Consider the following 23507-nt stretch of genomic DNA (forward strand, 5'->3'; position numbering starts at 1 on the left):
GAGTACTAGGCATTCAGAGACACGAATAACTTACCAACTTCCAGCGTAATATCTTGATCCACTCGTCAGCTTCTACTCCTGTCTTTGCACAGAGGTAAAATGTCCTGAATGGAAATACTAAGCTGATAAGACAAAAGAAAGAATGTAAGATATTCCAGACCATTGAACATCTTATTAGTTGAGCACTCATTAAAGTATTCCAAGTGGAAAAAGAATTGACGTAGAACTTGGGTAAGAACCTCAGGAGTTGTATATAGAGAGCTAGGCCTGCTGGCAAACTGCAGAAATGTTGAGGATGTTGTAGATTCACATTATTATTTTTACAGGCATATTTATATATTTTAATGAGTCCAAAGAGTGGGATGGAGGTGGGGAAGAGGTCCAGGTCAAACCCAGATCCTTTCATTGTTCATGATCTAGGCTGAATACACACATGTGTTTATTCCGCTGATTTGTTACATGGCTCAGAACTTGTGCTACAATTCAAAGAACAAGCAACACAAATAAGAGAGTTTGCTGAAGGAATTCATTTGTGTTAGCTGGCTGCAACAAGGAAGACAGCGGCCTCTGTGGATGAAGGCAGTTTTAACTTTTCAGAGCGGCAAAGGAGACAATAAATCTCTTCAACTATTCACTTTGCCTCCTTCTTGCCATGAAAATCTTTGCTGAAGGGAAGACAAACTTGCCTACTGGCATGAAAGACTGTTCTAGGAACAGAATTAACTCCTCCTTTGATTGTGTCTTGGGTTATAGAGTCAAAATCATTTGACTCATGGACTTCCCTGGTGGTCTAGTGGCTAAAACTCCCAGCTCCCGATGCAGGGGTGCCCAGGTTCAATCCCACACGCTGCAACTAAGAGTTCAAACGCTGCAGCTAAAAGATCCCACATGCCATAAATAAGACCTGATGCAGTCTAATTAATTAACTTAAAAAATCATCTGATTTATATCTTGCCCACACTTCCTATCCTAACAGTTGAGACACAAAACACTAAAAAAAATTTTTTGTCCTTTTCGTGAAAAAATAAAAATAAAAAAAGCCTTGAACTGAAACCAGAAGGGTTTCTATACTCTAAAACCAAAGCGACGTATCTTGTTTACACCAGTAAATAATGTTGAATAGACAAGAGGTAAGTCTCTGTGTATGAAAGGTAAACCTTGATGTGAAGTCCCCTTGGGCAACTAGTAGACAGAGGGGAAATTGGGGAGGGGGTGTGACTGATTGCTGGAATTGTCATTGTTTGGTACTCCTTATGAGAGACATGATTAACTACCTGTTAATAGAGATCATTTTTCCTTTCTTCTTGCTAACAGAACCCCAGGCAATAAATTACAATTAGAGCCAATTATAATCATGTGTGCATGCTCAATCACTCAGTTGTGTCCGACTCTTTGCGACCCCATGGACTGCAGCCTGACAGGCTCCTCTGTCCATGGGATTCTCCAGGCAAGAATATTGGAAAGGATTGCTGCGCCCTCCTGCAAGGGATCGTCCCGAGCCAGGAATTGAACCTGTGTCTCCTGCATTGGCAGGCAGATTCTTTACCACTTGAGCCACCTGGGAAGCGCAATCATGATCATACTAGTATCCTTTTCTAGCTTCCCTTGCTGCTGCCGATGGCCATTGGCTGCAGTCTTGGCCAATGAGATAGGAGGGAAAATATGATAGGAGAGTTTCTGAGAAAATGTCTGCTTTCCTGATAGGGCAGACCTGGCTCATCCCATCCCAGCATCTTTCTTCATGGCTTACATGAAAATATGAGACCTACAGCTAGACTGTTTCTCTTGGCCCCTGAAGTAGTAAGCATGAGGAAAAGACCAAAAGAACTATATAGACATTGGACAGGACCTTGTCAGTGTAGCCGTCTGCCTCCCGATTGGTTGTTATATGAGAAATATAAACCCCTGTTAGTGTGTACAGTGTCTTTATGTGAATTTAAAAAAGATTTCCATCATTGGCTGATACTATCCAATCATTAATTAACAATAGTTGATGTTAATTTTCTTAGGTAGGACAGTGATATTGTTCTACAGGTGATATTTTTATTCTTAGTAGATACAAATTTAAATATTCACGGGGAAAGTACCATGATGTCTGCAATTTACTTTCAATTGGTTCAACAAAAGAAAGTGAATAGATAGAGATAAAGCAAATATGCAAAATATTAGTGATTGATGCATCTAGGTGAAGGGTATATGGGTATATAAGTCAACTTTTTTTATTCTTTTTTTTTTCAAACTTTTTATTTTGTATTGGAGTATAGCTGATTAACAATTTTATAATAGTTTCAGATGAAGAGCAAAGAGACTCTGTCATACATGTCCATATATCCATTCTCCCCCACACCCCTCTCCCATCCAGGCTGGCACATAACATTGAGCAGAGGTCCATGTAAGTCTTTCAAATTTTATATGTTTAAAAACTTTAAAATAAATGGTGGGAAATAAAACACTTTTTTCTCAAGACACTTTACTCCTCCCAGTTGGAAAATTATCATGACACACTGATAGTGTTAGAATAAAACAGTTTGGTGCCATCTGCAAGAATTGTCATAATTACACAAATCACTCATTCTTGGAGTCAGCAAAGTTATAACTAAAATTGAATAAAACATCTCAAAGGAATGAAAGCTGTCTAACATGTGACTGGCATCCTGCCATGGGCATCATACTTGTTGCAGTGTGCGATGTAAAGAATCAGATCCAGCAGAACTGCTTATTTGTCTATACGGCTTTAAATGAGTATAGGGCTTCCATGTGGCTCAGTAGTAAAGAATCTACCTGCCAGTGCAGGATATGTGGGTTTGACCCCTGGGTTGGGAAGATCCCCTGGAGAAGGGAATGGCATCCCCCTCCAGTATCCTTGCTTGGGAAATCCCATGGACAGAGGAGCCTGCCGGGTACAGTCCATGGGGTTACAGAAGAATCAGATACAACTTGGCGATTTTCCCAACCCAGGGATTGAACCCCCGTCTCTTACTTCTCCTGCATGGCAGGGAGATTCTTTACCGCTGTGCCACCTGGGAAGCCCAGCTTAGCGACTGAACAACAACAAATGAGATTTTATGTCACATTCAGCTGAAAGGACTCCTAATATGCATGTACCGCCTCAGATCAAAACATCTGTGTACATTAGACATACAATTTTTTATTCTGCTAAAATAAGTGTCTGGCAAGAAGATTTTAAAAAACATTTCCTCTATAAAACAACTTACCAGAAGCAGTTTACCCTTTCCTGTGAATAATCAAATTGTACAGCTGAACATTCCGTCAAATCTAGGATCCGAATTGGTTCTGGTGACTTAAAACAAAAGGACAAACTATGTCATGATAAAACACACACACACAAATCTGTTCCTCACTCATTCCCCAAACAAGTTTCCACTATGAGTGACTGTTAACTTTACTTCCACTACAGGAATTGATAATAGAAAAACTTCCTAAGGAAAGCCACATGCTTATCTGGGGATTGGCTTTTCATGAAATTGGACATTAGAAAGACACTTTCATTGTCAATTCAAATTCGGTGGAGATGGATTTTTAACACGTGGAAGGAAGGCATATTTTTCTCCTGTGTTTTTAGACATCCACTTTCTCAGAAATTTTGTGTAGGAAAAATGAGAAGAGATGAAATAATTTTAAATTTGCTTAATGAGTTAGACCTGATAAATGGACATATTTTTAATAGAGGAGAACACTGCTACAGAGACAGTCCACCCAATGTGGTAAGGGAACAATTCCACTGCTCTAAACATAGCGGGTGGCATGCCCCTGAGAGCTAGAGGTTAGCCAGACTGAGAACAGTGTCTGCTATACAGGTCTCATTTATGCAAGAAAGCTCTGCTCATATCAGGAATCAAGAACTCTCATCTCCAGTCATTTATAGGATGTTTCCTATAAATTTCAGGGATTTTAAAAGGCAGATATTCTTTTCATTTCGAGAGCTCATTTTTAAAGGGAAAATATATGATCATGTTTCTTACCATCTGGTCTTTGAAGTACTTCAGTTCATTCCTGTGCAAAGTAAACCACCTCGTTTTCCAGGTCTGAAAAAAAAAAAAAAAGAAACATGTAGGCTTTGCATACACGATTATAATATCTGGACCGGATAATTTCCTTTTGTTGTAAAAGTACCTACAAGATTAGATACAATGAAATATTCTTGTGGTGTTATTTCTGAGAAAAAAAAACTTTCAAAGTGAGCCTTAAAATTTTAAAGTTTAAAAAATTAAAATGATTCCATGCCTTAAGCTCATAACAGAGGCAAAGATATCATTAACATTTTTAAGCAAGTAAAAAGAAATAACCTATCATAAATATTTAAGGTGATTTACATTACAATAAACCACTAAAATTTCCATCTTAGTAAGGCTCAATAATCTTAATAAAACTATGGTAAGAATAGATATAATTTTTGAGCACCTATTGAAAATTCATACTATCCTTGGAGGTTTATATACATTATAGACAGCCCTCATACAATGCCAAATATTATTATTCTTGTTTTACAAACAAACAAACTGAGGTTTAGGAACCTCAAACCACATGCTATTCTAAACCTTGCCTAGAAATTCCAGGTCATTGGTGGAAAAATGTTACCCACTGTCTTGTTACCCTCTGTCTCCCTTTTTTTTTTTTGGTCTCCTTCTTCTGTACTAACTGAACGCTCATCATCTTTGGTGGCAATGTTTCCAACTAAAGGAAGTAACAGTGGATTTAAAAATAATGCTACGAACATGAATACTTCCTCTTCCCAGGAACAATACACTTGAGTCGGGACAAAATAACTAAATATTTAGGTTAAATTCAAGCAGGCCAGTACCCTTGAGAGATTCAGTGCCCTGACACTTTAAATGAGAAAGAACAGACACTCCATGAAGGCCTTCTTAGCCCATGAATATGAAATTGAGTACCTTTAAAGGTACAGTCACATAAACAAAACAGTTGAATACCTCCCAACTAGTAAAGTCCTAAATTTTGTTTTATTTGGGATTTTATAAGATAGTTACATTAGTACCAGTGAGATGGTTGGCCTGTTGTTCTTTTTTTTTTTTTTTGTCTACTGTTAAGTAAACATTTCATAAAATTTTGACTTTTTTTTAACTAAAAAAAATTCTTAAAAGGCAAAGGTATGTACTAGACATGGAATTCTGCTCAATGTTATATGACAGCCTGGATGGGAGGGGAGTTTGGGGGAGGATGGATACATGTATATGAATGGCTGAGTTCCTTTGCTGTTCACCTGAGACTACCATAACATTGTTAATTGGCTATATCCCAATATAAAATTAAAGGCTTAGAAAATGATTGAGATGGTAAAAAAATTATTGAATAAAAAAAAGATATGTGCTAGAGTTAATTTGCTACTTTAATCCTCAATTGTTGCATCAAAAGGATTTTAAGTTTTGAGTATTAATGATAGGTAGGCTATTTTCATACATGTCACTTTGCCAAAGAATAGTCAAGTGATTTTATAGAATTTTGACTAACATTAGCCATCAAGATGAATTCTGTAAACAGGTAAATGTTATAGCTGGGTCAAAATGAGTAGGCAGTTCTGCTTTTTAAAAGTCAAAATGAGAACTGAGCCCCCAGGATGCGTTCTCTCTCTTTGTGGCTGATGCTGGAGGCCACGTGCTTCCTTACCTTGACCAGACCACCCTGTTTGGTGAGGTAGCCTTCTTTGGTGCCCAGCTGAAAAAGAAATAAACACTCAAATGAAGCCCAGGACTATCACAACTTGAATTTTGTCTATTTCTGTCCTATTTTAAAATGAAACGAATTTGCCTTTGATCTTTAGTAATTGCCTTTCCTTCTTCATTGAGGCACTTGAAAATCCTTCCCGTGTGGTAAAGACTGTTTTCAGACCAGATTGTCCGGTGTGATTTTGCAGCAACAGAGAACCGTGCACAGATTCTCCTCTGACGTGAGTTAGCACTTTGCAGTCAACCAGGTTATATAAGCTATACCATTTCTAAGAGCCTGCATTGGGCAAAGGATGTCTGTGCATCCCAGCTGCTCGGATTGTTGCTGGGGTGTTATGTACATAAACACGGCCACACACACTGCCATAAGCTCAGTACATGGGCAACTTTGGATAAAGCAAAGAAGAGGTATTTCTGTACTTCCCGGAGTCTGTATTCTGCTAAACTGCTTTGTGAATTAGAAAGCACGTTTTCTACAATTTATCATATAATTCTCCAACCCCACCCCTTTGTTTTTTTCACAGACTATCTCTTGAGGCCTATATTCCATGGGATAGACTCTCAAGAGTGCATATCTATTTAGACTTAATTCATCCAGAAAGGATTTAAAGTGAGAATGAGTCATTTCTTTTATCTCACCTATCAATAATTCAAGGGTAACACTATGACACATAGCTGGCACCTATGAAGTATAAGGAATGGTGGGAACAGTATGAATAGCAATTTGCATAAAACCAGGACCCTCAGGTGAAAAAATGTCAAAATTCATACGTTCCTGAAGAAATTAGATTCATGGTAGGCTATTTTGTTCTATGATATCATAATACATCTTATATTAGTAAGAAAAAAATGAATAAAAATTGGGAAATGATTTGATTGATGTCAATGTTTTTTCATGGGAGTTTCCACAGTATTTGTTCCTGAGATGAATTCTCCCTACCAAGGAAAAAGAGGAACAGCAACCATCAAAATAAAGATTTAAAGCCAGAAATAACATATGACTATGACCACTTCCTTTAAAATTCTTATGGCATTGAAGTAACAATGAAATTCCCAGGTATTCATTTAAATAATGTTTAATAGCATTGGTGAATATGATATTGAATAATCAATTTGATTCATTTTGACATTAGAAGAAATTGAACTGACTGAATTGAGTTTGGATATTATATTATGGAAACAGAAAAAAATTACCATTTTGGATTATTGAGTCTACAGAGGCAAAATAAAGATAAATTATTTTGTGGAAGGTACTGATAGAATTGAAATCACACTAAGAAATCATGCTACTGACTCCATCTTACCTCCATCCAAACAACATATGATAAATCTAGTATTTTTCTAAGGTTTTGATAGATAAGTGAAAGGCTGCAGAGAAAAGAGCTGAGCATACCAATTTTATTTATGGTCTTGGGAGGTAAGAAAGGAAATATCTATACAGCAGCAGATTTATTTTTTAAGTCTTCTCATCTAGAAGAAGAGAGTTAATAGCCCCAGATTGGAAACAACCTAAATATTTTAAAATTAAAGCATTAGCCCGGCTATCATCCTTTCTATCTGCCTGCCTTGTGTGTGCTCATGCCAGTCATGGCCAACTCTTTGCAGCCCGATGGACTGTAGCCCTCCATGATCCTCTGTCCATGGAATTTTCCAGCCAAGAATACTGGAGTGGGTAGCCATTTCCTACTCCGGGGTATCTTCCCTGATTTAGGGATCGAACCAGCATCTCTTATGTCTCCTGCATTGTCAGACAAGTTCTTTACCACTAGCACCACCTGGGAAGCCCTGCCTGCCTTAATTTTAGTCAAAAGCCATCAGGTGGGATAAACTGAGGACGTGTTCCAGAATGAAGCCTACTCAAGAGGCGGGACAGATAAAGGCAACTTGTGATTTTGGATTGCATCCTTATGCTCTAAGGCGCCTTACTAAGAAAACTGATGACTGATGCCTAAATGGGATCTGTGGATGGGAGTGTGGCACTGCATCAATGCTAATTTCCTATTAGAATCTGGGTTAGAATTCTGTTGATGATTGTCATGATCCCCCTACTACAGTGTGAGCTCAATGAGGGCAGAGCATTTGCCTAATTTATTGCCAACCCTCCAGTGCTTAAAACAGTCCTCAGTGCATTGTAGGCACTTTCTTAAAAAGTTTGCTAAGCAAACGAATTAATTAAATTCATCCTATCTCAGAAGCCCAACTCCATGTTGTGTATGAAATATATAAACAATCATTTCCCCAAATGCAGTTGCCAAAGGATGGTAAACAGTCTTACAGAAGCATCTACATTTCTGGGTGATAGGACACCTATTTTCATTTTCACTTCAAGCAAGAAGTTCTTTTTCCTGTAAATAGTACTTAATCACCTTCCTCCACTGCCAGTGCTTGTGCAAGAAGGGCATCTCCACAAGAGCAGGCAGAAGCCCAGAAGCAAGCCCTCAATCAAAGCTGTGAACTCCTGTGTTCAGCCAGGGGAAGAGAGTCCCTGATAAGACGGTGACTGTTCCCAAGCTGGCTGGTTCATTCCGTAGTGAGGAGTACTGTGACACAAGAATCCACTAGAAAATCTTTCTAGTTTTCTGTCCATATCAATGCACAACAAATGTCATGGACTTATCATTATACAGTGTGAGTGAAGACATTTTCAACTTATCCACTCACCATTGTTTCATTTTTTTTAATTAGTTAATTTTGGCCTTGTCCCTGGCCTGCAGAATCTTAGTTGCTTGATCAGGGATTGAACCCAGCCTGGGCAGTGAAAACGGCTGAGTCCTAACTATAGGACCCCCAAGCTACTGGACCCCCAGGGAATTCCAGCACTGTTTTTAAAATGCCATTATGCAGAACCTGCGTATGTTCATTGCTGGATCCTTGGGCAGGTGAGTCCATCTGACACCTGGAGTGGGCAAAGGAGGCAAGCAATAAAGCTTGCAGAATTTGATCCCAAGAAGGTTGTTTCTACCTAAGTATGCCCCATGTCTCATGCTCACACTAACTCCACAAGTGCGGTCTTATCTGCATTCTACTATTGAAAAAGGACGCACGCAGTAGGGTCTGGTTTGATCGACCTTGAGTGGATATCTTTAGGGGAAGGTAACAGAGAAGAATGTAAAGTAAAACTGAGAGTACAAATGAAAATGATGGTGAAGTGATTGGTGGTGGGGTAGGATGGTGAAGAGAAAGGACAGGAAGAGTACTGCCAAGTCGCTTCAGTCGTGTCCGACTCTGTGCGACCCCATGGACTGCAGCCTGCCAGGCTTCTCTGTCCCTGGGATTCTCCAGGCAAGAACACTGGAGTGGGTTGCCATTTCCTTCTCCAATGCATGAAAGTGGAAAGTGAAAGTGAAGTCACTCAGTCGTGTCTGACTCTTAGCGACCCCATGGACTGCAGCCCACCAGGCTCCTCCATCCATGGGATTTTCCGGGCAACAGTACTGGAGTGGGGTGCCATTGCCTTCTCCCGGAAAAGCACAGTCGACCGGAAAACAAAGACTTGGTTGGATCATGATGTATTGTCTGGTCTGTTTCGACTTGAGACTATTTACTGTCTTGCGTTCCTAAGTTTCTCTAGTTCAGAGGTCTTCTACGTCCCTTTGTAAAAAAGCTAAAACATCTTCCTCAGCCAATTTCCAGGATTTTTATTTTTGAGTGGACGTAGTGTAGTAACAATGTAATGTGTCGTGAACCTGATTAGCCTATAAAGCTACTGATTATGATTCCAGTTCCGGGTAAAGTCTCAGGCTCCTGGGAAGGGGGGACTCCGTGCAGGTAGCCAGCCTCCTGTCCGATGATTCTAGGATAAAGGTGAGCAGAGCATGCACAGAGGACGGGGTGTTAGAGGAAGCTAGAAGGGGTCAAGAGGGCTTTCTGGAAGAGACTGATCCCAGATGCAAGCCTCTAAGGATGAGGGAACAGCAGAGATGTTGGCAGGGTTTCAGATGCAGGGAGGAGAGGAGGAGCATTCAGAAACGCGGGGTCTTCCAGCGTGAATGTGGGACAGAAGCATAAGGTCAGGCCAGGGAGAAGAGGAGGATCCAGGCGGATGAAGACAGTGGCCATCCGCCGAAAACTGTTAAGCTGGAAGTCACGGTAAATCTGCTTCTCAGGAGAGATGTCTCTGGTGGCAGGGTAGAAGAAGTACGGCCGCAGAGACAAAAAAGTCATGCATGTTTTCATTTAATCTATAGCTAAATACGTATAATGATTGCTATCTAGAACTAGTGCTTGACATTTCATTTAGGTGTGATCCTCTTTATCATGAGGACACAGCCAGATACCTTATAGGAGAGCATGCAGCCAATGAGAAAGAGGAAAGGAATCAGGGCGCCCTGGGCACAGTGAAGGGAAGAAGGTGCTGGAGAGGAATCTTTACAGGGTCACAGCTCACAGAACAAACGTCAGTGGACTCCAAAGAGAGCAATGAAAGCCCCCACTGCACTGAAAGTGGACAATGGCTCACGTGCTACAAAGGAGTCCAAATGCTTCTGTCTGGATCCTTCATTTAGTGAAGGAAAAACATAAGCAATAAAAAGGCCAGGGAAGAAAATAATATCCTGAGAATTTATAGTAAAGGTGGAGAATCTTTTTCTTCCAGAGAAAGTTGAAATGTAAAATAACTTTTTTTTTTTTTAATGAATTTATAGAATAACCGTTTAGACAACTGTGTGACCATAAACATCTTTCGCACATTCTACTATGAACTTGTTTGGTGAAGTAAGGACAGGATTTAAGTGCCATTTTTGAAATCTTTAAAATCCTATCACTATCGCATTTTAATTTTTTTTTTTTTTTTACACTTTACCCTGGACCACATGAGCCATAGGCTTAGAACTTTACGTTCCTTTTCCAGTTTTATATCCCAAGGTAGAATTTTATGTGAACAAAAGTACTGTAAAATGTGTGTAACTTATTGCATGTTATTGCTTTTGGACAGTGAGCCCGGTGGGCAGATGGATGGCCACTTACAGAAGGCGCAGTGGGCACCAGGTCATTTTCTGATCTTCCCGTCTGCATTGCTGTGTGAACCCGGACGGATTCATAAATGGATGGTTCTTCCACTTTTTTGGGATAGGGGTGTTTCAGAACAATCAGAGTGCCTGCATGTAGACCAAAAAAAAAAAAAAAATCGAATATAAGCCCCAAAAAGAGAGTCCAAATGCTAACACCAGATCACTGTGCCTGGATCATAAAGTTTCTTGTTTTACATGGATTCACTGACTCACTGTCTCAACATTTATCAAGTACAAACTACATTCCAGGCTGTTAAACTGAACACTGGAGATATAAAGCATTGTGAGATAATTTCTGCCCTTCTAGTCTAGGACAGAATTAGCCATGAATATAGTCATTTAACTGAATAGGGTGATGAGACCACCGTCGGCAGTGTGAACCAAGCATGCTGGTTGTGCATGTGGTAACTCTGCTTTTTAGGAGAGATGTCTGTAGGTGGCAGGGTATAAAAAGTACCACAGAGACAAAAAAGATCATGCATAAGAAGTGCAGTTCTATAGAATGCTCTAGAAATGTTTTCCTAGGGGAGGCAACACCATTAGACTCCATTAGACCTTAGCAATAACTGTTGGTTTTCCAGGTGGGCTTTATAAAAGTTGTGCAAACAAAACCACACAATGTACCAGGTATAGGAGGATTTATTCTACTGTTCTACTTTGTACTATTTTCAGAACAGCTTGTAACAAATCCATGGACCTAAAAAATATGAGCTCATAGCATTTTCCCTACTGTCTCCTACCACCCCATTGACAGCTGAAGGAAAAGAAGGCTTTGCTTTTCTTTGGTGGATATGAAGTGAATAGGCTAAGGCCACTGTGTAATTACCTTCACTTCCATGTGAAGGAGGTGGTCCAGGCAGAAAAAGCCCACCCCACCCCCAGCCTGTGGGGGCCAGGTATTGGGGGCTGAGAGCTTTCAACTCAACACTGATATTTCCCCCTTCTTCATCCTTCCCTTCCCCTGATCAATCAGTCAATGAGAAACTAGAAAGTGACTACAAAAAGAGTAAGTTAAGGGTTTTCTCCCTTTTGCTCTGGCTTCTTGGGTTTTTGTTTTTTTTTTTCACTTGGGTCTTTCATACGGAAGGTCCAGGATTGTACCAGACACTGGGTGAGATGCAAAGATTTCAGTAGTTGATTCAACACATATTTCCTGAGCTCTCCTGAGTGCCAGGCACTTGTGTAGGCCCAGGGGATATAGCAGCAGACCAAGGAGACACAGCATTCACTCTCATGGCCACAGAGACAGAAACATTTTGGGAAAAAAAGAGAAGTCAGAGAATTGTTATGAAAACCCTAACAAAGCAAAGTGAAGGAATGAAGAGTGAAAAGAGAAAGGGGTCTGGGTAGCGTGGTATTTATATCAGGTCAGGGAAATCTTCTTTGATGGGTGACAGAAAGCTCACAGAAAGTATAGACTTTGAATTGGAGTGAAAAAGACGCAACAAGGAAAGGAAAATACCTCTTCTGCAGTTAAAAAAAAAAAAAAAAAAACATAATAATGATAAACCTACAAACAAAGCAAAATCTTTCTATGAGATTTGAGTAGAGACAGTGAACTGACTGCAAAAACAGCACAATGTCTTCTGACACAGGGGCCCAGATAAGGCCCTGCTGGAAAGTGAAAGGGTCACTGAGAACAGCCAAAGAGGGGGACCCCAAACAGTGGCCTCCTCCTCGCTCTGCACCCAACTCATCTCGGGAGCACTGGGATCACAGTGAAAAGTTGCTTTTGCAGTTCTCAGAAGGCCCAGTCCTGCTCTTGCACACTGCCTGCACTCCTTTCTGTTGAGGAGATTCTTTCATGAGAACAGATCCAGTCATCTTGGGACGAGGGGCCGGTTACAGGTTTACAGTCATAGTGAAAGCAGCAACACCTAAACCCAGAGCAGCCGTTGTGCAGGGCCCGTATGGATGCAGCTGTGACACGGCAGAGGCTTGCTGAACTGGGGACCGGTTACTCAGGGACCTGCCTGAGAGAAACACTTTCTGGCAGCCACCCTGGCTTTGTGGAAAGAGCCACAATGGCACTTAGCCCCTGTTGCTTTGGACATTCTATTCCAAGCTTCTCTTTCTTCCTCTGACAAGTGAGAATGATTACCCTTTCTTCATGAAGCTGTTTTAAGCTCCAAATAAAGACGGGCTCGTGAAAGGATTATAAAAATGTTAGATGTTGTTACGTTCTGATATATTTTTAAATTCTTAAGTGAAATTCCAGTGAGCGCCATCTTTGGGAACATGGATTTTAAAATTAGGTAAAAAAGACCTAAATGGAACTATGTGCTAAGAATAACCATGGCAGTAGTCTAGAGAGTCACTGACTATAGCACTCAGACAGACGCCTCTGAACACTTCCGTCTGACAGTGGAGGAGAAGACCGGAGCTCAGGTCTCAATGCAGCTCACAAATTAGAAAAGAAATGTGAAATCTTGTGCTTCATCTTCAAGTGACGTGAAGTCGCTCAGTTGTGTCCGACTCTTTGCAATCCCAGGACTGTGGACTGCCAAGCTCCTCTGTCCATGGGATTTTCCAGGCAAGAATACTGGAGAGGGTTGCCATTCAAATTCAAAGCTGATGCTAAATTATTATCCTATTCATATGCTTAATATGAAAATAATATTTTAAATGATGCCCTAGAAAGATGCCCCTGGTCAATCCTCTGTCCTTTTGCATAGAACCAAGCATCACCCAGGTATATACTTGCCTATACTAGTTTCCTATGATGTTGAAGCTGAAACTCCAATACTTGGGCCACCTGATGCAGAGAGCTGACTCATTTGAAAAGACCCTGATGCTGGGAAAGATCAAGGGCAGGAGGAGAAGAGGACAACGGAGGATGAGATGGCTGGATGGCATCACCGATACAATGGACATGGGTTTGAGTGAATTCCAGGAGTTGGTGATGGACAGGGAGGCCTGGCGTGCTGCAGTTCATGGGGTCGCAAAGAGTCGGACGTGGCTGAGCCACTGAACTGAAGTGAACTGATTGCTGCTGTAACAAATCATCACAAATATAGTGACGTAACTTGACTTGATCATCCTAGAGTTCTGGAGGTCAGAAGTCTGAAGTGGGTCTCATAATTTAAAGGGAAGGTATTGGCAGAACTGCTTTCCTTTTGGAGGCTCTCAGAGACCATCCTTTCCCTTGCCTTTTCTAGCTTCTGTAGGCTGCCCGCATTCCTTGATTGGCGGCTCCGTTCCTCCATCTTTAAAGCCAGCAGCAGTGGGTCAGGTCCTTCTCATGCTGCTGTCTCTCCAGGTCTCCTTCTCTGCTTCCATCTTATAAGGACCACTGTGATCATAGTGGATGCTCCTGGGCAATCCAGGATAAGCTCTGCATCTCCAAGTCAGATAATTAGTAGCCTTAATTCTATCAGCAAATTTAATTCCTTTTTGCCATGTAACATAGCATTTACACTTCCAGGGAGGGATATGAACACCTTTGAAGTGGGGAGGCATCATTATTCTGTTTACTACAGTATCAGTTTCTGGGTGGTAAGCTTAGCCTCAGGGTCCTGTTGTGCGGCAGTGTAAGGATCTCTGGGCCAGGGTTGCTGCCTGAGCCTGCAGTGCTGTAATCACTTGGGACCATAAAGCCGTTGCGTTTCCAACACACACATTTCCAAGCCCTGTGAGTCCTTTCAGAGAAGGTATGGTGTCAAATTTATCTTTGTATTCCTACCTCCTGATACAGTTTCTGACATGCTGCTAAGTCACTTCAGTCATGTCCGACTCTGTGTGACTCCATAGACAGCAGCCCACCAGGCTCCCCCGTCCCTGGGATTCTCCAGGCAAGAACACTGGAGTGGGTTGCCATTTCCTTCTCCAATGCATGAAAGTGAAAAGTGGAAGGGAAGTCGCTCAGTCATGTCTGACTCTTCTCGACCCCATGGACTGCAGCCTACCAGGCTCTCTGTCCATGGGATTTTCCAGGCAAGAGTACTGGAATGGGGTGCCATTGCCTTCTCCGAGAGTTTCTGACATAGAGAAAGCTTAATGAGTGAATGAATGAATGAACAAATGCCACAGTAATTCAGGTGTAAGGCAGGGAAGAACATGAAATGAACCAGGCTTCCAGGTCCACAGTTAACTTGGCCAGGGCAAGGACAGGACAGGACAACAAACCCAAGTTCAGCTCTCCAAATCTCCACTGTGCTGTGCTTAGTTGCTCAGTCATGTCCGACTCTTTGTGACCCCATGGACTGTAGCCTGCCAGGCTCCTCTGTCCATGGAGATTCTCCAGGCAAGAATACTGGAGTGGGTTGCCATGCCCTCCTCCAAGGGGATCTTCCCACCCAGGGACTGAACCCAGGCCTCCAGCATTACAGGCAGATTCTTTACCAACTGAGCCATCAGGGAAGCCCAAGAACACTGCAGTGGGTGGCTTATCCCTTCTCCAGGGGATCTTTCCAAGCCAGGAATCGAACTGGGGATTCCTTCATTGAAGGCAGGTTCTTTACCAGCTGAGCTACCAGGGAAGCCCCATATCTCCACTGGGAGCACTCAAATTCTATTTTGAAAACTTCCTCTGAAGTTTAATCAATGAGTAGCTAAACTAATGTAAATGATACTGAGTCAATCAGGAAAGCAGAACTGACATATTAATTTTAACTACTAAGACTATGCGTGAGGCTAGTTTGAATGGTGTCATGAAGAAAATAACAAGCTACTTATAAAATTCAAGCTTCCACTGATACAAATCTGGTCTCCTGAGAGACATGTCTCCTTAGCCAACCATTCTGCCCAAGAAAGGGCCAATATATGGACTTCTTGGCATGGCTTCAAGGCTTACAATGATTTCCTCTTTTCTAAACACCATCCCATCCCCTTACACAGAGGTAGACCCCCAGAGATCCTAGCTCTCCCCAATAAACACCTAACCTGGACTCACTCATTGGACTGACCCAGGGATCTGCTTAATCACTTCTCTGGAGAGATGGTTCACTAACTTCAGTTTCTGTTCACGAAGGAGACTGTTGTTTCCTGCCTTTGACATGAAAGCTGGTTTCAGAAGCAACTCCATGAAGGCACAGTTTTGAGTTGATCAGAGCATGAGGAAGGCAGGTATTTCAATGTGCTGAAAGCTTCAGAGTAGCCTCATGATCACTTGGCTGATTCCTTGTTGTCTCTTTCTGTTTCTCTTGCCCTTAAATTTTGAATGGGAATACGAATATCTTTCCAAAAAATTCCCACTTTTCTCCCCGTATCTTTTTTTAGAGAAGTTCGGCTGGCTAGGGTTAGTTTCTGTCATTGGCAATTGAAAGAAACTTATCTAATGTAGCCATCACAGACTTATTAAGTTAGAAGATTCAAGGTTCATGACAGCATGCTGACTTCATAAGAAAGAACTCTGGGTTAGTGATATTCAGACCAAACAAATTCCAGGACTTAGAAGATTCTGACAAAGGGCAACAAAAGGAGGCAGGGGCTGGTAGAGAGAGAAGAAAGATCTGCAACTACAGGTTGGAACCCTGGCTGTGTTTCACTTCAGTTTCTGAACTACATGAAGGAGATTGTTGTTTCCTGCCTTTGACATGAAACCTGGTATCAGAAACTCTTGGTGGGGGAATATTTTTGAACTGTAACTTACAGACACCTACTTAGGGTATAGTACTATGAGATTGCATTGAAAGACTCCTTATTTAATATTCCAGCAGGAATTCCAAAAATAAGTAAGGACAGTCTCAAGCCTCAGGCACTGGTTTGATATCTAAACTAGAGTATAGTGCAGGGCACACATAGCTCCCAAAAAGGAAACTTTGTTTAGAATATTTCCTTTTTCCACTGAAGTGAGCGCTGCCACCAGGTTCCCCACCTAGACTGGAAGACGGCTGGAGGGCAAGGACGATACCTGTTTCATCGCTATATTATCAGTGGCCAGCAGTGCCCAGCTCATAACTGATTCTCAATACAAATGATTAATTATGAATTACATTAAAATAGATCATATCCATCTATGTTTCATTATTGCCCTCAGGTTCAGAAAACAGGCTTTCCTGCTGCATATGCATGGCAGATTCCTCCATCTCCTCCGGCTAATACAGGGTAACTTTCTAGGGGAGTTAAAAGAATATTGAAGATCTTTCTGTTTTCTTCTTTGCTACCTGCTCTGCAAATGGACTTGAACTCATCATAAAATAGTGCTAGTAAAATCACGTTTGTTTACACATGAAGGAGTTTTAATATTTGATTTCTAGTCTCATAGGGAGAAATACACTGAGTTAAGAAAAGCAGACGTGACAGCCAGGGCAAGAGAAGATTCTGTTATAATATCCAAGGCAAATCAGTTGGAGTACTTGATTCTACCTTTCATATGAGTGCACTATGGAACTGACTTAAAATTTGAAGAAGACATCTCAAAGATTTAATGAAAACATTAATCCAATTGTCCCTCAACCAACGCTTCATGATATGTCAAAAAATATATAGCTCTAGCGTATAATTTGGAGAAGGCGATGGCATCCCACTCCAGTACTCTCGCCTGGCAAATCCCGTGGACAGAGGAGCCTGGTAGGCTGCAGTCCATGGGGTTGCAAAGAGTCGGACATGACTGAAGTGACTTAGCAGTAGCAGCAGAAGCATATAATTATTGGAATGAATTACCATAAAAAGGCTTCTTAAAGTAACATTAATAATGATTATTTCTGCCATGCTAAGAATTATTATAAATATCATTGTGCTACATGCCTAATCTCATTCAGTCTTCACAGCAAGTCATTAAAGTATCAACTATTACCATCAGCTCAATTTTATAAGATGATGAAACTGAAGCTCAGTGAGGTTACATAATTTGCCTGAAGACACACAGCTGGTACATAGCAAAGGCTGGAGTTAGACCTGAGGTTCACATGTTTACACATCATACCACCCATTTTTCTTAGCCTTAGTGTTAATCACCACCATGGAAACTCTCTATGGCATGTGAAATGTACTTTGGTTATTGTGGACAAGAGAATCACGTGTATCAATCAAAATTTGATGAAATGGATTCTTCAAGATGCAACTTAAGAAAAGAAAATGAGAGTTTTTACTTCAACGTTTCCACCAGACCTCAGTTTCTTCATTTGTAAAGGAGTAATTAAAAGGTCTCTGAGCTCCCTTCCAATTCCAGCATTGCATAAATCTGGTTAACTGCACAAGCCCAACTGAAGGTGAAGAAATATTAGGATGTGTAGTAACCAAATGTTTATCCTGTTTCAGTAAATGTGCAATATTCATCTGATGTACTTCACTTCTGATGTCATTTTATTTTTGCCTCTCATTTTTCTTTTCCTCCCCCTTCTCTTCACACTGTAAATTTTATTTAACTTTACTGTAGTTACATAGGCTGTTTTATATCCTTTCTGGAGAGGCATGCATGAGGGCCTAAGTATTTGGGGGATGTGTTCTAGTCAACTTTTTTTTTAATGTATTTGATTATTTTATTTTTGGCTGCACTGGGTCTTTATTGCTGGTTCTCCAGTTGCTAGGGTGGGCTTCTCCTTGCGGTGGCGTCTCTTGTGGAGCATGCGCCTAGCGTGCGTGGGCTCAGTAGTTGCAGCATGTGGCCAGAGTTGCCCCACGGCGTGTGGGATCTTAGTTCCCCGACCAGGGATCGAATCTATGTCCCCTGCCTTGCAAAGTGTATTCTTAACCACTGGACCACTCTAGTCAACTTTTTTTGTGTTTTATGATTTTCTAGAATAATTTCTCCAGTAAAAATTCATGTTAATAAATTAAGAATAACAATAAATCCAAAGTTCAAACTGAGTCATATTCTTTAGAACAAGGATTTTATATCATATCAGAAATATTATTATAGGCTTTAAGGAGACTGAGGACTAAACCATGTACTGTAGGCCTGCCATATCCTACAAGCATTTTGTGCATCACGTGGCATGGACTCCTAATCCGCGTGGGGACTCCTGATCCCCATCCTAATCCATTCAGAGCCATGCTGTGCTGTGGCAATACTGCCTGTAGTGTCACTGGGACACCAGTTTTAGGAGAACACAAAGTGAGTGGAAAGCACACAGGCTTTAGAACCAGGTTAGCCTGGATTCCAATCTCAGCATTAATGTTTTCTATGTTTGCAACTTGGGCAAATAAATTAAAATCTCTGAGTTTTTATTTCCTAATCTGAAAATAGGATGACTTTACCCATTATTGTGGGTGGTCCAGAAGATTAAATAACTTGGCATGTGTGAAAATATCTAATAGCATGCCTGGAACTTAGTAAAACTCTGCAAAGTTTTGTTTCATTCTCGTCCTTGCCTGCTTTTTACTTTTCCAAACATGCCTCATCTACAAATGAAGATTTGTGTTTCTGGCAAACATAAATTAAAGAAGTGACTTCTGGGCTTCCCTAGTGGCTCTGTGGTAAAGAATTCACATGTCAATGCAGGAGACACCAGTTCAACCCATGATCCAAGAAGATCCTACATCCCTGGAGCAGCTAAGCCAGTGCACACAACTATTGAGCTTGTGCTCTAGAGCTCAGGAGTAAGCAACTACCGAGCCTACGTGCTGCAGCTACTAAAGCCCAGATGCCCTACAGCCTGTGCTCTGCAACAAGAGAAACCACTGCAACGAGAAGCCTGTGCCCTGCAACTAGAGAGCAGCCCAAGCAGCAATGGAGACCCAGCACAGCCAAAGGTAAACAAATAAATATAAATATTAAGGAAAAAAAAAAAAGAAGTGACTCCTGGTCGTGGTTTGACAATATTCTAAGTTATCACCAATTATTTTCAGAAGTGTCACATAGTTCTCAAATTAAAATTAATTTTAACTTAATTATTTTAAAATGTCACCTGGATGAAATGGCCAGAGTCACAAAATAAAATAATAATAACCGTAGCAGTTATCAAAAGGTTGGGAATCCCCATATCAGAACAAAAAGAGAAGTGGAAATTTGACATTTAACAAAGAACCAGATAGGATCTTCAAAACTGAGAACCAATCACTATAAAGGGTAAGCACAAACACAGCACTTATTCTTTTTTTCATGCTAGTTAGGTGATTAAAGTCACAACACAGTAATTTATAAATTGTAGATGACAATTTCATGTACAAAAGTATTGCAATATAGAGAAAAGATAATGGAAAAGGCAATTTTTATTTTAATACTATTTGGACATGTAAGCATAAAGATAAATGCTGGGTACATTTTCCAAGACAAATCTTAGTCAAATACAAGCTGCTGCTGCTGCTGCTAAGTCACTTCAGTTGTGTCCGACTCTGTGCAGCCCCATAGACTGCAGCCTACCAGGCTCCTCCGTCCATGGGATTTTCCAGGCAAGAGTACTGGAGTGGGGTGCCATCGTCTTCTCTGGAGTCAAATACTCGAGGACTCATTAAAAATTAATAATGAACCAAACATGTCCATACTAAAAAAAACTCATATTTTCAAATCTATTTGAGTTGAATTTAGAAGCCATGTACAAATATGAGTAGAAGATTCACATAACATCTTACTATTACAGGGCTTCCCTAGTGGCTCAGATGGTAAGGAGTCTACCTGCAGTGTGGGAGACTCAGGTTCAATACCTGGATTGGGAAGATCCCCTGGAGAAGGAAATGGCAACCCACTCCAGAATTCTTGCCTGGAAAATCCCATGGGCGGAGGAGCCTGGTGGGCTACAGTCCACAGGGTTGCAGAGTCAGACATGACTGAGCCACTTCACTTTGCTATTACAAATGAAAGGCAGAGTCTGAATTTAATAATTACTGAGCATGCATACAACACAAATCATTTTCAAATTATGCTTTGTACATATTTTGGAAGTAAAAATTGCCAGCAGCTTGCTAGTTGTTATGTTGTCCCCAAAGCTGCAATGTGGACGTTGGTATTGGTATACTATCCAAGGAATGCTGTGGGTCATGATTAGCGTTTATTCTTTTAGGTGATGGGGCATAACAGGGAAAAAAAATGACAAGAATCCTTCTTCTCATAGACTTTATATATGAGTGTGAAGATATTTAAAAAAATAAGTGGGTTAAAAATAGGGACTTCCCTTGCAGTCCAGTGATTAAGACTTCACCTTTCGATGCAGGGGGTGCGGGTTCAATCCTTGGTTGGGAAGCTAATATCCCATGTGTCTCGTGGCCAAGACATGAAACAGAAACAATATTGTAGCAAATGTAATAAAGACTTAAAAAATGGTCCACATCAAACAGTTGAAATATCTTATAAAAATATGTTAAAAGGTAAAAGGGCTACTGAATAGAGTAAAAGCAAATGGGTACATTGTATATCTCTATGATATACTTGGGAGATGATTGGGTTTTGAGAAGGAGAAGTATCTTAAGAGAGAAATAAGAAGAAATTACAGTGAATGGAAACTTTAATGGAGATTAGAGATATTACAGCAAGGGAAAAGGAGACTTAAGAATAATAGAATCCTGAAGTTATTAGGAGGGTTAGATCTTATTCACAAGAATCTTCATTCTTCATTAACAAAACAGAAATCCTGGGAGTTTAAAGAAAAGAAAATAAGAATAAAATAGGGGAAATAATCTTAAAAGAGTATATATCCCTATAGGTTAACACTTTTACCTATCTTGAATGCGAATATTTTCTGATGACCCAGAACCAAGCATTCTGGTTTCACTCTACCGAAGACATTATTCAGACCGAAAACTGTAAAGCAAAAGCTTACAGTTGTTGGTTATTTGATTATCTTTCCCATTGCCCTCAAAGATAAAGTCTCCCTTAAATAAACTCACTCCCAGGCCCTACAGAGTGAGGTTGGCCTGAGTGGGCTCTGGGCTGAGAGGCCTGAAATACCCAGCTCTAGTCCTTCCCATTCCAGAGATCGGGATGTCAGGACCCTGACAGGGTCTTATCCACAATGCAGGAAAATGCATCCCCAGGTGATCCTTAACCAAGCAAAAATTTTAATAAGAATTTGCACTTCATCTGATAGTGAGCAAGGAATCATTAGCTGGAGGTCTCCTGATCACTGGAAGCCATTTCTTTTTTATTAATTTAAAATTTTTTTATTGAAATATAGTTGATTTACAATTTGTATTAATTTTTGCTGCACAGCAAAGTGATTCAGCCATATATATGTGTATATATATATATTCTTTTTTATATTCTTTTCCATTATGGTTCTATATTCTTTTTATATTTTTTTCCATTATGGTTCATCACAGGACAAGGAATATTAGTTCCCTGTGATATAGAGTAGGACCTTGTCGCCCATCCATTCCATATATAATAGCTTTCTTCTGCTAACCCCAAATTCCCAATTCACCCTTCTTCTGCTGCCCCCTGCCCTTGGCAACCGCAAGTCTGTTCCCTATGTGAGTCAGTTTCTGTTGCACAGACAGGTTCATTTGTGCTATGTTTTAGACTCCATGTGTAAGTGATATCACATGGTATTTGTCTTTCTTTTTTTGACTTATTTCACCTAGTATGATGATCTCTAGTTGCATCTTTGTTGCTGCAAATGGCAATGTTTCATTTTTGTGGCTTAGTAGTACTCCTGCGTGTGTGTATGTGTGTGTGTGTGTGTGATATATACATGTATATCACATCTCTGTCCATTCATCTGCCAATGGGCATTAAGGTTGTTTCCACGTTTTGGCTGTTGTGAATAGCGCTGCTATGAATATAGGGTATATGTATCTTCTTGAATTACAATTTTGCAAGAGCCAGCCCTTAAATGAACAAGAGTTTGGTTTTTAGGAGATGGAATCCCAGTTTCTGTTCACGGTTGTTCATAGGTCACAGTGCTGACTGTGACTCCCAAGAATCATTGGGATTTAAGAGCCATCACAGCTTCTGCGTGTGGTGCATGTTATCTTATTTCCTGAGGCCTATTACTCCCAGAGGACAAAGTAGGAACACTCACAAGTTATGGGTTTTGCCTCTTGTTCCCAGCTTTGGTGGTTTTGCCTTCAGCTGGCAGGGACAGATAAGAGGAATTTTTATAGTTCCTGGAATATAACTCAAGGGCTGGAAGCCAGACTGTCAAGTGCAAATCTATCATCACCTGGAGTCTATAGCAGAGGTTTAAATAGTAGCAAATTCCCAACTTGGTAATGAATAGAAGAGAGGAGAGGCAATGGAGAGGATGAAAATCTCAGTTTCCCAAGTTTTATTGCAATAAATAAATATTATAGTAATGACAAGAGATGCAGCAAGCTTTAGATTTGGAGAAATCTACTATAGGAGTCTGGGTTACAGATCTTTATAATCCCTATTGTATTAGCCACAGACATTTATTCAGATGACTGTATTTGCTGGAAAAGCTTAACATTGTCCCAATGTCCCAACATTGTCCCAACCACCTAGTGATTGGATCAGTGACAGGAGGTTCAGCCAGAAGTTACTGCAACATGTTCGTTTCAAATAAAACACATACATATGCACACAATGAAATACTACTTAGCCATAAAAAATGAAATCTTGCCATTTGCAGCAATATGGATGGAGGGCATAAGGCTAAGTGAAGTAAGTCAGACAGAGAAAGACAAATATTGTATATCACTTATATGTGGAATCTAAAAAACAGAAAAAAATAGTAAATCTGCCTGCAATGCAGGAGACCCAGGTTTGATTCCTGGGTCAGGAAGATCCCCTAGAGAAGGAAATGGCAAACCACTCCAGTATTCATGCCTGGAAAATCCCATGGACAGAGGAGCCTGGTGGGCTACAGTCCATGGGGTCGTAAGAGTTGGACACGACTCAGCGACTAAACCACCACCATGGTGAATAAAATAAAAAAGAAGCAGACTCACAAATACTGAGAACAAACTAGTGGTTATCAGTGGAGAGAGGGAAAGGGGAGGCGCAGCATAGGGGTAG

General features: G+C 40.7%; 1 protein-coding gene across 3 annotated transcripts in view; it reads right to left on the reverse strand.

The window, feature by feature from the left end:
* Positions 1-23507, reverse strand: part of DAPP1 (dual adaptor of phosphotyrosine and 3-phosphoinositides 1) — a 56712-nt gene that overhangs the window by 3047 nt on the left and 30158 nt on the right. For 2 of the 3 annotated variants that reach the window (XM_061419568.1, XM_061419569.1), the window contains exons 4-8: positions 10671-10801; positions 5647-5694; positions 3984-4046; positions 3216-3301; positions 35-122 (exon numbers count right to left, since the gene is read on the reverse strand). In XM_061419568.1, coding sequence (XP_061275552.1) covers positions 35-122; positions 3216-3301; positions 3984-4046; positions 5647-5694; positions 10671-10801 — 416 coding nt within the window. The remainder of the gene's footprint in view (positions 1-34; positions 123-3215; positions 3302-3983; positions 4047-5646; positions 5695-10670; positions 10802-23507) is intronic. The other variant, XM_061419570.1, reaches the window with a different exon arrangement.

Source organism: Bos javanicus, chromosome 6 (assembly GCF_032452875.1).
Source record: "Bos javanicus breed banteng chromosome 6, ARS-OSU_banteng_1.0, whole genome shotgun sequence".
Classification (NCBI taxonomy): domain Eukaryota; kingdom Metazoa; phylum Chordata; class Mammalia; order Artiodactyla; family Bovidae; genus Bos; species Bos javanicus.